Source organism: Salvelinus namaycush, chromosome 31, assembly GCF_016432855.1.
Source record: "Salvelinus namaycush isolate Seneca chromosome 31, SaNama_1.0, whole genome shotgun sequence".
NCBI classification, from domain to species: domain Eukaryota; kingdom Metazoa; phylum Chordata; class Actinopteri; order Salmoniformes; family Salmonidae; genus Salvelinus; species Salvelinus namaycush.
Genome location: NC_052337.1, coordinates 23,528,460 through 23,542,683, shown reverse-complemented (window position 1 = coordinate 23,542,683; position 14,224 = coordinate 23,528,460). Strand labels below are relative to the sequence as shown.

At 41.7% G+C, this 14,224-nt stretch overlaps 1 protein-coding gene across 1 annotated transcript in view; it reads right to left on the bottom strand.

Moving 5' to 3' along the window:
* The window catches only part of mast4 (microtubule associated serine/threonine kinase family member 4), a 182,125-nt gene extending 181,027 nt beyond the window's left edge, over positions 1 to 1,098 (bottom strand). The window contains exon 1 of the mRNA XM_038971316.1: positions 676 to 1,098. Within this exon, the coding sequence (XP_038827244.1) occupies positions 676 to 915 (240 nt within the window). The 5' untranslated portion in view covers positions 916 to 1,098. The remainder of the gene's footprint in view (positions 1 to 675) is intronic.
* Between the last annotated feature and the right edge of the window lie 13,126 nt (positions 1,099 to 14,224).

Sequence of the window (14,224 nt, the reverse complement as noted above, 5' to 3'; positions counted from 1 at the left end):
CACTACAGCATACAAATGACATTCTAGACGATGCTGTGCTTCCAGCTTTGTGGCAACAGTTTGGGTTAGGCCCTTTCCTGTTTCAGCATGACAATATCCCAGTGCACAAAGCGAAGTCCATACAAAAATGGTTTGTTAAGATCGATGTGGAAGAACTTGACTGGCCTGCACAGAGCCCTGACCTCAACCCCATCAAACACCTTGGGAAGAACTGGAACTCAGACTGCAAGCCAGGCCTAATCGCCCAACATCAGTGCCCAACCTCACTAATGTTCTTGTGAATGAATGGAAGCAAGTCCCCGCAGCGATGTTCCAGCATCTAGTGGAAAGCCTTACCAGAAGAATGGAGGCTGTTATAGAAGCAAAGGGGGGACACATCCATATTAATGCCCATGATTTTGTAATGAGATGTTCGACAAGTAGATGTCCACATAATTTTGGTCATGTAGTGTAGATCCCTCTGTAGTCTAAATAATATTATAGTAAAATATTAAGAAACTTGATTTCGTATTTCCCACATCAGTGCACATACGCAGCAAGGCATGGTTATCAATTGCGAGGGCACGCACTACACACACACACTCTTGCCCTTCAAACCACTTCATCCAAAACCATTGACATTATATAGGCTAATTTAAACGTTTAATGGGTAAATTACACGTTTGCACTCTTTACCATTTCGTCGTCTCCTTCTTCTTCCCCATATTCTTTATTCCCCGGTTCCACCTCGTCGTCTGCCACACTCTTTTCTTCTTTCCCTTCTGCTTTTATAGTTTCGAAGTCTGAAGCGTGTTGGTCGTTGAAATCATCGTCATATTGGTGCTCTTCTTGTATGCCTTCTCCCTCTGACAAGGTTTCAGACCCTGAAGAGGACTGGCTCCCGCTGTCGTTTCCAAACAAGTGTTGTTCCTCCATAATGTTTAAATGTAGACTACAGACACCTATCACGCCAGCATGTCAAAGTCACCGCGTAGGCTAATGTCTACCTGCACACCTGTCCTTTGAAGTCATGTTGAGGATTTGTTGCACCGACACCATTGGAAAGTTCCATTCAGTGGAAGTCCAGGGGCTACGACACAGCCGTCTGTCTCATCGTTGGCTGAGTGCAATCTGTCTGGCAAAAAGCGCCTGGAATTGGATTCATTTCATAACTCCGCCTACCAAAACATGGGAACTGACCCGCTGTGCGCCTCTTGCATTGGCCCGATGTGTAATACTCAATAAAATGAGAGACTTTTGTGAGTTTTGCTCCTGTTGACACGCAGACATGAACTTGGCCACATTTTAGCAGCGGACCTTTCTTGCAAGGGTAGTAGCTGACCACTCTGTAGGGCCTATTATGGCCTCTCCCAAGGGTCTCAACCTTGATATGCTATGGGACTGGGAGAAAGTGCGCTTTCAATGGGTTTCTACTTTCAACTCCCCCCAGTCTCTCAGGCCTGTGTTGGGTGTGCGTTTCGTTTAGATTGTTCAATGTTCTTTTATCCCATTATTATTGTTTGCTAAACTACTTTATCACTTTGTTTGCTGTGTTTTGTTTCTGATTTCTGACTCACATACTAAAATGAATTAGATGCCTATTAAGTACTACCCACACACACATACACTGATGAGGAGAATAGGGCACTGGGATCGTTTGAAATAGTGATAAACAACTGAAAAACGGGGGTCTGATTCATTTGAGGTATTGAGTAATAATGTGTGATGTCCAGGACTTGTTGCCGCAATCATGATTTTCAATCTTTACACAAGATGGATGCAACCAGCTCCAGAGCCTCTAGAAGTGGGTAAACATGCTGTTATTTGGGTGTAGTCATTAGCCTTTGACAGAACTGTCTCTGGGAAACTGTATCTGTCCTGTCCTACCTGTTTTGTTTATGCAAATACCATACAAACCACCAAGCCCCCAATACTGAATAACCTTATTCTAAAGAAGAGGTTCAATCTCAACCTCTGGAGGGTTGAAAACCGGACTGGTACCTACCAATGCTGACCCCAAATGAACTCATAGTTTACAAGTTCCTGGTACGCAAGGGATGGGGAAACATTGCTTTAAAACCTGCCATCTACTTTCTGCATGTGTCTGTTTTCTATCTTCTCTCAGTCCCTGTTCCACAGTTGTACACCACAACTGTTTGCCAGACCAGACTAGTTCTGAATACCAATTTAGTTGATTTGCAGTTGTACTATAGAGACCTCTCTTATTTACTTGACGTACTGGTCCAAAGGTGATCCAGCTATGACATCACCAAATAAGGCAACTGTTTATAGGCTTTCCAATTCCAGTCCTTGAGACCTACTGAGGTCGGCAATATGTTGTTCCAGCCCAGCACTAAAGCACATTTCAAACAATCAACTTAGTCTTAGACCATGAGAAGAGGAATTTGGTGTGTTAGTGCTGGGCCAGAACAAAATGTGCACCCCTGTGGAGCCCCCCCAACGCAAATCCAACTCATTTGAATCACCATGTTTGCTACCCTTTAGATTGGGATCCAAACTGAAACCACTGTTTGTTTCGCTATAGTTTCACTATTGAATTCAATTTCGATTCCAGGCTAGCTACACTGTGTTGTGTTCCTTCCTAGTCTGGTCTCTTAGCCCTGAGCATAAGCTGATTTAAACAGCACCCTACAGTGCACTGCACATTGTCAGAAGTCTGAAGTTCACCATGACTATGGCTTGCTAAACTGCCTGTCTGCTATCGATCTATTTCAGGCTACATTACCAAATATCTTCTTATGTGGAAAGTACACAGAGCCTAATAAAAAATTTCAGTTTCCATGCTAATAATTTCTGCAGGCAAACACTTACACTGCTGAGGCAAAGATACTGCCACGGCTTGTAATGTCCTACACCTTTTTGTGCTTAGCAATGATGATAACTCAATGATATTGAGTTTTTAGCTGACACATTTTTGAAAATTAATGTAGTTGTGTTTATTGAAGCCATTGTATCATTCAACATCTCTTGTAATCTTGTTATTTTTTACATTTACCTATCCCCTTTCAGAGGAAGGTTAGGGAGAAATTATTTTATTATTTGTCATATTGAATATGGTGTTATGGTGCAATGCTCAATGGTCTGCTTGTTGACATTTGTGCTATCATGTTGTCCACTAGGGGGTAGTGTCAAGCAATAGAATATGTGCAAAATACAGTGTGGGTAATTGGGAGTGTGGGTAATGTTCCCCCTATTTACATGGTTGTGTGTCAGAGGTGAGGGATGACAAGCCAGTGTTTGAGAAGAGGCATCTGGTGTGGGAGGAGGACATGCAGATGCACTCCAAGTTCCTGGACAGAAAGGTGACATATTTGTCTTTCCCTACAACCTACCATTACCTCCTACTCTCACCTAGCCCCTTACACTTAAACCACTAACCCCTAAGTTTCCAACCTGACCTGATCTGTGTGTTACAGGAGGAGTTGAAGGCAGAACATGCCTCGTACCTGCGTAAGCACCCGGACCTCGACTTATTGCGGTTGCTGTTACTACTGAAACCGAGCGGTGTCTTCATCTTCACCTGACTTCACCCTCTTCCCCTCCCGACGACCCTCGGGGGGACCTTCAACACCTCCTCACCTTGAGGACACACACTGTGGCTGCGTCTCAATAGTCTAGTGGCTTCCTCTCACAGTCACTTTAGTGAGGACAATACTGTTCTGGTTAGCACTTGACGCTAGTATGTACAGAGACCCTCAATCATCAAATATTAATGCTTTTATGGATGTTTTGTATTTTATTTTGTGATACTGTTTTTACTGTTCTACTGTTTTTGCTTGTATTAGCTGCGCAAAAAAATTACAATCAACTCTGTACAGTTATATCAGTTGGTGTAAATAAAATGCAATTTCTTATTTTAGGTATTGTATATTTTCCATGCTTTATTTCTGTTAGGAACTTTATCCTCAAGTGTGATAATTTATCCTGACTGCTACTTTGCTTTGGCTCTGATGTGATCACCTCAGACATTTGTAAGATATAAATTAAGGTAATGCTAGGTCTGTATGATCTGGTTTCTGAATGGAATACTTTGCTGTCAATTGGCCATTACAAAATTAGACAGGACATCATGGTTTTGATGTCCTGTAAACTTTAACCGCCAGTTTTGATTTAACCACAAAAGATTGAAGGCCATGGGCTTGTCTTGGGGGAGGGCTGAAAATGTTGCCAAGGACCATCAGGCATGGCAAGTGCTTGTTGTTGCATTATGCCCCACAGGAAGCAAAGTACTGTATAGTATATATATATATATATATATATATATATATATGTATAGTCCTTGTCTCCAATGCTGATAAACCTGTGTGTAACACATGTCCTGTTGGATGTGCAAGGACTATCAGCTAAATTAAACGCAAATTTCAAAAGATTATAGTGTCACCAACACACTTCTTTCAGTGTAGCAGTTAGTGAGAACGTCAGAGAATACTTACCTCTGCAAACATCGCAGGAAAAGCTGTGTTTCAGAACCTGCTGCTGAAGGATATGCTGGTGGATGCTAGTCAGAGGCCACCACTGCAGGACGGGAGTCAGCTGCAAGAACCACTTCCTTTATCTAGCTATAAACACTCTCGAGGGAAGAGGCCTTTCTCCCCACAGCTTAAAATAAATTAAAACAAATTGAGATGGAGGGCAACATCTCCTGTATATCATGTCCTTAAAAAAACATTAAATAAACATTAAACATTAATTCAATGGATTGGACATGATTTGGAAAGGCACACACCTATCTACAGTTGAAGTCTGAAGTTTACATACACTTAGGTTGGAGTTATTAAAACTCGTTTTTCAACCACTCAACAAATTTCTTGTTAACAAACTATAGTTTTGGCAAGTCGGTTAGGACATCTACTTTGTGCATGACACAAGTAATTCTTCCAACAATTGTTTAAAGACAGATTATTTCACTTATAATTCACTGTATCACAATTCCATTGGGTCAGAAGTTTACATACACTAAGTTGACTGTGCCTTTAAACAGCTTGGAAAATTGCAGAAAATGATGTCATGGCTTTAGAAGCTTCTGATAGGCTAATTGGCATCATTTGAGTCAATTGGAGGTGTACCTGTGGATGTATTTCAAGGCCTACCTTCAAACTCAGTGCCTCTTTGCTTGACATTATGGGAAAATCAAAAGAAATCAGCCAAGACCTCAGAAAATAAATTGTAGACCTCCACACGTCTAGTTCATCCTTGGGAGAAATGTTCAAAGGCCTGAAGGAACCACATTCATCTGTACAAACAATAGTACGCAGGTCCCATGGTGCGCAGGTACAATCCTATTGTACGCAGGTACAATAGTACGCACAATGGGACCAGGCAGCTGTCATACAGCTCCTAGAGATGAACGTGTGTCACGCCCTGACCATAGTTTGCTTTATATGTTTCTATGTTTTGTTTGGTCAGGGTGTGATCTGAGTGGGCATTCTATGTTGTATGTCTAGTTTGTCTATTTCTATGTGTTGGCCTGATATGGTTCTAAATCAGAGGCAGGTGTTAGTTGTTGTCTCTGATTGGGAACCATATTTAGGTAGCTTGTTTTGTATTGTGGGGTGTGGGTGATTGTTCCTGTTATGGTGTTCCTGTGTTTGTGTTAACCATATGGGACTGTTTCGTCTTCGTTTATTTGTCGGTTTATTGTTTTTTTCCGTCGTTTCAAGTATCCTTATTAAAATGGATAATCATCACGCTGCATTTTGGTCCTCCTCTTTTTCTCCTAACGATGGACGTTACAACGTGCTTTGGTGTGAAAAGTGCAAAGTGCAAAGGACAGCAAAGGACCTTGTGAAGATGCTGGAGGAAACAGGTACAAAAGTATCTATATCCACAGTAAAATGAGTACTATATTGACATAACCTGAAAGGCCGCTCAGCAAGGAAGAAGCCACTGCTCCAAAACCGCCATAAAAAAGCCAGACTACGGTTTGCAACGGCACATGAGGACAAAGATCGTACTTTTTGGAGAAATGTCCTCTGGTCTGATGAAACAAAAATAGAACTGTTTGGCCATAATGACCATCATCATGTTTGGAGGAAAAAGGGGAGGCTTGCAAGCCGAAGAACACTGTGATGCACGGGGGTGGCAGCATCATGTTGTGGGGGTGCTTTGCTGCAGGCGGGACTGGTGCACTTCACATAATAGATGGCATCATGAGGTAGGAAAATTGTGGATATATTGAAGCAACATCTCAAGACATCAGTCAGGAAGTTAAAGCTTGGTTGCAAATGGGTCTTCCAAATGGACAATGACCCCAAGCAAACTTCCAAAGTTGTGGCAAAATGGCTTAAGGACAACAAAGGCAAGGTATTGGAGTCGCCATCACAAAGACCTGACCTCAATCCTATAGAAAGTTTGTGGGCAGAACTGTAAAAGCATGTGCGAGCAAGGAGGCCTACAAACCTGACTCAGTTACACCAGCTCTGTCAGGAGGAATGGGCCAAAATTCACCCAACTTATTGTGGGAAGCTTGTGGAAGGCTACCCGAAGCGTTTGACCCAAGTTAAACAATTTAAAGGCAATGCTACCAAATACTAATTGAGTGTATGTAAACTTCTGTCCACTGGGAATGTGATGAAAGAAATAAAAGCTGAAATAAATCAAACTCTCTAGTCTTCTGACATTTCACATTCTTAAAATAGAGTGGTGATCCTAACTGACCTAGAACAGGGAATTTTTACAAGGATTAAATGTCAGGAATTGTGAAAAACTGAGTTTATATGTATTTGGCTAAGGTGTATGTAAACCTCCGACTTCAACAGTATATAAGGTCCCACAGTTAACAGTGCACGTCAGAGCAAAAACCAAGCCATGAGGTCGAAGGAATTGTCCGTAGAGCTCCGAGACAGGATTGTGTCGAGGCACAGATCTGGGGAAGGGTACCAAAAACAAACCTTCCAGAAGGACAACCATCTCTGCAGCACTCCAGCAATCAGGCCTTTATGGTAAAGTGACCAGACGGAAGCCACTCCTCAATAAAAGGCACATGACAGCCCGCTTGGAGTTTGCCAAAAGGCACCTAAAGACTCTCAGACCATGAGAAACAAGATTCTCTGGTCTGATGAGACCAAGATTGAAGACTTTGGCCTGAATGCCAAGCCTCACGTCTGGAGGAAAACTGGCACTATCCCTATGGTGAAGCATTGTGGTGGCAGCATCATGCTGTAGGGATATTTTCAGCGTCAGGGACTGGGAGACTAGTCAGGATCGAGGGAAATATGAACGGAACAAAGTACAGAGATATCTTTGATGAAAACCTGCTCCAGAGCTCTCAGGACCTCAGACTGGGGGCGAAGGTTCACCTTCCGACAGGACAATGACCCTAAGCACACAGCCAAGACAACACAGGAGGGGCTTTGGGACAAGTCTCTCAATGTCCTTGAGTGGCCCAGCCAGAGCCCGGACTTGAACCTGAAGAGAACACTACCTGCATGAATGCATAGTGCCACTGTAAAGTTTGGTGGAGGAGACCTGAAAATAGCTGTGCAGCGACGCTCCCCATCCAACCTGACAGAGCTTGAAAGGATCTGCAGAGAAGAATGGGAGAACTCCCCAAATATAGCTGTGCCATGTTTGTAGGGTCATACCCAAGAAGACTCAAAGCTGTAATCGGTGCCAAAGATGCTTCAACAAAGTACTCAGTCTGAATACTTACAGTCATATGAAAGAGTTTGGGCACCCCTCTGAGGCTGCATAATAATTTACTCTGTCGTCACAGAAAATGATCACAGTGGCATGCCATTCATTTTCTAATAAAAGCTTAGTACTGGGGTATTGTCCAGACAAAGATTTTTTGTGTAGCAATATTAAGTTGTATGAAATTAAATCAGATGTGAAAAATAGGCTATGCAAAAATGTGGGCACCCTTGTCATTCTGTTGATTTGAATACCTGTAACTACTTAGCAATGATTAATTGGAACACACAATTGGTTTGGTGAGCTAATTAAGCCTTGAACTTCATAGACAAGTGCATCCAATCATGAGAAAAAGGTATTTAAGGTGGCCAATTGCAAGTTGTTGTTCTCTTTGACTCTCCTCTGAAGAGTGGCAACATGGGGGCCTCAAAACAACTCTCAAATGACCTGAAAACAAAGATTGTTCAACATTATGGTTTAGAGGAAGGCTACAAAAAGCTATCGCAGAGATTTAAGCTGTCAGTGTCCACTGTGAGGAACATAGTGAGGAAATGGAAGACCACAGGCACAGTTCTTGTTAAGGCCAGAAGTGGCAGGCCAAGTAAAATATCCGAGAGACAAAGGCGAAGGATGGTGAGAACGGTCAAAAACAGCCCACAGACCACCTCCAAAGACCTACAACATCATCTTGCAGCAGATGGTGTCACTGTGCATCGTTCAACAATTCAGCGCACTTTGCACAAGAAGAAGCTGTATGGGAGAGTGATGCGGAAGAAGCCTTTTCTGTACACACGCCACAAACAGAGTCGCTTGAGGTATGCAAACGCACATTTGGACAAGCCAGCTTCATTTTGGAATAAGGTGCTGTGGACTGATGAAACAAAGATTGAGTTATTTGGTCATAACAAGGGACGTTATGCATGGCGGCAAAAGAACACAGCGTTCCAAGAAAAACACTTGCTACCCACAGTAAAATTTGGTGGGGGTTCCATCATGCTGTGGGGCTGTGTGGCCAGTGCCGGTACTGGGAATCTTGTTAAAGTTGAGGGTCGCATGGATTCCACTCAATATCAGCAGATTCTTGGGAATAATGTTGAAGAATCAGTCACAAAGTTGAAGTTACGCCGGCGCTGGATATTTCAACAAGACAACGACCCAAAATACTGCTCAAAATCTACCCGGGCATTTATGCAGAGGAACAAGTACAATGTTCTGGAATGGCCATCCCAGTCCCCAGACCTGAATATCATTGAGAATCTGTGGGATGATTTGAAGCGGGCTGTCCATGCTCTGCAACCATCAAACCTAACTGAACTGGAGATGTTTTGTAAGGAGGAATGGTCCAAAATACCTTCATCCAGAATCCAGACACTCATTAGAGGCTATGGGAAGCGTCTAGAGGCTGTTATTTTAGCAAAAGGAGACTCTACTAAATATTGATGTGATTTTTCTATTGGAGTGCCCAAATTTATGCACCTGTCTAATTTTGTTTTGATGCATATTGCACATTTTCTGTTAATCCAATAAATCTCATTTCACTACTGAAATATTACTGTGTCCATCAGTTAAAGTGGGGCAAAAAAGTATTTAGTCAGCCACCAATTGTATAAGTTCTCCCACTTAAAAAGATGAGAGAGGCCTGTAATTTTCATCATAGGTACACTTCAACTATGACAGACAAAATGAGAGAGAAAAAATTCCAGAAAATCACATTGTAGGATTTTTCATGAATTTATTTGCAAATTATGGTGGAAAATAAGTATTTGGTCACCTACAAACAAGCAAGATTTCTGGCTCTCACAGACCTGTAACTTCTTCTTTAAGAGGCTCCTCTGTCCTCCATTCGTTACCTGTATTAATGGCACCTGTTTGAACTTGTTATCAGTATAAAAGACACCTGTCCACAACCTCAAACAGTCACACTCCAAACTCCACTATGGCCAAGACCAAAGAGCTGTCAAAGGACACCAGAAACAAAATTGTAGACCTGCACCAGGCTGGGAAGACTGAATCTGCAATAGGTAAGCAGCTTGGTTTGAAGAAATCAACTGTGGGAGCAATTATTAGGAAATGGAAGACATACAAGACCACTGATAATCTCCCTCGATCTGGGGCTCCACGCAAGATCTCACCCCGTGGGGTCAAAATGATCACAAGAACGGTGAGCAAAAATCCCAGAACCACATGGGGGGACCTAGTGAATGACCTGCAGAGAGCTGGGACCAAAGTAACAAAGCCTACCATCAGTAACACACTACGCCGCCAGGGACTCAAATCCTGCAGTGCCAGACGTGTCCCCCTGCTTAAGCCAGTACATGTCCAGGCCCGTCTGAAGTTTGCTAGAGAGAATTTGGATGATCCAGAAGAAGATTGGGAGAATGTCATATGGTCAGATGAAACCAAAATATAACTTTTTGGTAAAAACTCAACTCGTCGTGTTTGGAGGACAAAGAATGCTGAGTTGCATCCAAAGAACGCCATACCTACTGTGAAGCATGGGGGTGGAAACATCATGCTTTGGGGCTGATTTTCTGCAAAGGGACCAGGACGACTGATCCGTGTAAAGGAAAGAATGAATGGGGCCATGTATCGTGAGATTTTGAGTGAAAACCTCATTCCATCAGCAAGGGCATTGAAGATGAAACGTGGCTGTGTCTTTCAGCATGACAATGATCCCAAACACACCGCCCGGGCAACGAAGGAGTGGCTTCGTAAGAAGCATTTCAAGGTCCTGGAGTGGCCTAGCCTGTCTCCAGATCTCAACCCCATAGAAAATCTTTGGAGGGAGTTGAAAGTCCGTGTTGCCCAGCAACAGCCCCAAAACATCACTGCTCTAGAGGAGATCTGCATGGAGGAATGGGCCAAAATACCAGCAACAGTGTGTGAAAACCTTGTCATTGCCAACAAAGGGTATATAACAAAGTATTGAGATAAACTTTTGTTATTGACCAAATACTTATTTTCCACCATAATTTGCAAATAAATTCATTAAAAATCCTACAATGTGATTTTCTGGAAAAAAAATTCTCATTTTGTCTGTCATAGTTGAAGTGTACCTATGATGAAAATTACAGGCCTCTCTCATCTTTTTAAGTGGGAGAACTTGCACAATTGGTGGCTGACTAAATACTTTTTTGCCCCACTGTATTTGATAGATCAAAATGAAATTGCTGATCCAAACACCCAATATTTATAAATGGAAATCATGGAAATTGTCAGGGGTGCCCAAATTTTTTCATACGACTGTATATAAATGTGATATTTCAGTTTTTTTTGCTTTGTCATAATGGGGTATTTTGTGTAGATTGATGAGGGGGGAAAACTATTTAATCAATTTTAGAATAACGCTCTAACAAAATTTGGAAAAAGGGCCTACCATACAAACTAGGCTAGCTAGTTACCATCTACAGAATAGACTTTCCATGCAATCTTTTGAGTTTATGGGTGGGATTAGCTTGCACTCTAGCTAGCTAGTTTTCTAACCTTGAGTAGCTAGCTACCTAAAGCTGGCAAATTTGCTATGGTCGTGTAACGGCAGCCTTCCTCCTCTTCACAAGAAGAGAAGGTGTAGCAGGGATCGGACCAACACGCAGCGTAGCCAGTGCTCAACATGTTTAATCAACGAAACTGTGAACACTTACAACAATACAAAAATAACAAACGTGGCAAACCGAAACAGTCCTCTCTGGTGAAATGAACACAAAGACAGGAAACAACCACCCACAAAATCCCAACACAAAACAAGCCACCTAAATATGATTCCCAATCAGAGACAACACAAAACACCTGCCTCTGATTGAGAACCATATTAGGCCAAACATAGAAACAGACAAACTAGACACACAACATAGAATGCCCACCCAGCTCACATCCTGACCAACACTAAAACAAGTAAAACACACAAGAACTATGGTCAGAACGTGACAGGTCGCTACTCGCTAGCTAACATTAGCTGGGCTCGATAATCTTATCTTCCTTGAACCTTGTTCACAGTGTATCCGTGCCCTAGGGTATTCCGTGAGACACCCAGAATGTTAACATTAGCTAGCCAGATACTTGTATCAACACAAGCACTACTATCGCTAGCTGGATAACACAACAACTAGCTAGGCCTAGCTAGCTATATGCCTAAAATATAGACATCATGATGATGATAACTGGGGTTATGCTAAGTTGTCACAAATTCTTCTTCTCTGCCACAGATTCCCACACGGTCTCAGGCACCAGGGTGGGAAATGCTTACAATAAAGAAATGGATGAGACAGTTGTCGATTTCCATTGTTACTTGTAATGTTAAAAAGACACTCCCATTTTTCTAAATAGCGAGCTATCTAGGTTACTCACCATGCTATAGGCTACAGATTTGAGTCACAACTAGAATAGTTATTTTTGTTATTGAGTAGGCCTATATATTGCTATTTAATCTAATTAATCTAATTATTAATCAAACAATAAAAATACTTATTATTTTATTAGAAATGTAAGGTCTTTTAACAAGTAGACTAAAGTAGAAGCTCATCTTTTGTTTGTCAGTATTTTCACTTGGTAATGAGTAATAAGTAATTATATAGAAATTGATCGGCAACTATAAAGTTACACTTCACTTGAAATAGCTACATTCTGTATAAAAACTAACTACAAACTATAACAGATATCTCACTTGGATGGAGCTTTCAGAAGCTGATGATTAGATTGTCAGAATGGGTAACGTACTTTGTAGGTACATAATCATTACAAGTAAGTATCACACATTGAATATAGTTGCGGAGAGTCCCTGTAATCCTAGATTCAGATCATTCAGGCCTCTGTTGACTCATCCAGCAGTAATGCATATAATTCACTGGCTTGTATGCGAAGCAGTAATTGTTTCAAAACATATCCTACCATGTCACTGATGCGTCGTGAAACAGTGTTGTTTGATGAAGACATTGTCTGTATAGTTTTTTGGGCCTTTTCCCCCAGCATTGTCCCAGCCATATCTGCGGCAGCAGGAAGAATGAAGTTCTCCACAATAGTATGGGGCTTGCCTGTCCTAGCCACTCGGTAGCTCACCATATAAGATGCTTCTAGCCCCTTCTTATTAATCGTATCTGTTGCTTTTATACATGTCTTACTATTCAATAATCGTCTTTATTCTCGCTCAAAAAACTCCCGTGGTATATTTTTCAAATAGTCATGTTTCGTTTCTAAATGTCTGCGCAAGAGTGAAGGTTTCCAGCAAGAGAGTAACGGTTAATGTGACTAGATGTTAATTATTGACTAGGCTACCTGTATTTGACATTGTGTTGTTATTTCGCTGAATACTAGATGATTTTATTTTATTTTTGGCAGTGAAACGAGGCTACTGAGGCGAGAAAAAAACCTCACCCAAATTTTCCTGTTGGCAAATATAAATGTACTGTTTGAAAATATATATACATATTTTAATGTGAATCACATTTGTATTTGGCATACCCCTGACTGCATTGCGAGTACCCCAGTTTGGGAATACCTGCGATAGAGGAAACCAAGTCTAGATTTAACTTTAGCCTGCAGCTTTGATATGTGCTGAGAGAAGGACAGTGTACCGTCTAGCCATACTCCCAAGTACTTGTATGAGGTGACTACCTCAAGCTCTAAACCCTCAGAGGTAGTAATCACACCTGTGGGGTGAGGTGCATTCTTATTACCAAACCACATGACCTATGCAGATATTACATTTACTCTGTAGTGTACTTTTTATTACATTTCTTTATTTCACCTTTATTTAACCAGGTAGGCCAGTTGAGAACAAGTTCTCATTTACAACTGCGACCTGGCCAAGATAAAGCAAAGCAGTGAGACAAAAACAACAACACAGAGTTACACATAAACAAACGTACAGTCAATAACATAATATAAAAATCTATGTACAGTGTGTGCAAATGTAGAAGATTAGGGAGGTAAGGCAATAAATAGGCCATAGAGGAAAAATAATTACACTTTAGCATTAACACTGGAGTGATAGATGTGCAGATGATGATGTGCAAATAGAGATACTGGGGTGCAAAAAAGCAAAAAGATAAATAACAATATGGGGATGAGGTAGTTGCGTGTGCTATTTACAGATTGGCTGTGTACAGGTACAGTGATTGGTAAGGTAAGCTGCTCTGACAGCTGATGCTTAAAGTTAGAGAGGGAGTCTCCAGCTTCAGTGATTTTTGCAATTCGTTCCAGTCATTGGCAGCAGAGAATTGGAAGGAAAGGTGGCCAAAGGAGGTGTTGGCTTTGGGGGTGACCAGTGAAATATACCTGCTGGAGCGCGTGCTAAGGGTGAGTGTTGCTATGGTGACCAGTGAGCTGAGATAAGGCGGAGCTTTACCTAGCAAATACTTATAGATGACCTGGATGTCAGGACCCGGTGTGATAAACAGTCACTAATAGTCGGCAGAACCCAGAAGATGAGGCAGACACAGCAGTACTCACAGCAGTACTAGAGACGGTGGTTTAATAAAGGAAAAAGATCTTCAGGCAAAAAATATAAATCCACAACGTCAAAAGTAATGCCAAGAGAAAAAAGGAGTATCCTCCAAGATACAATGAAAATCCACAAAGTGGTAAGAACAGCAGGAAA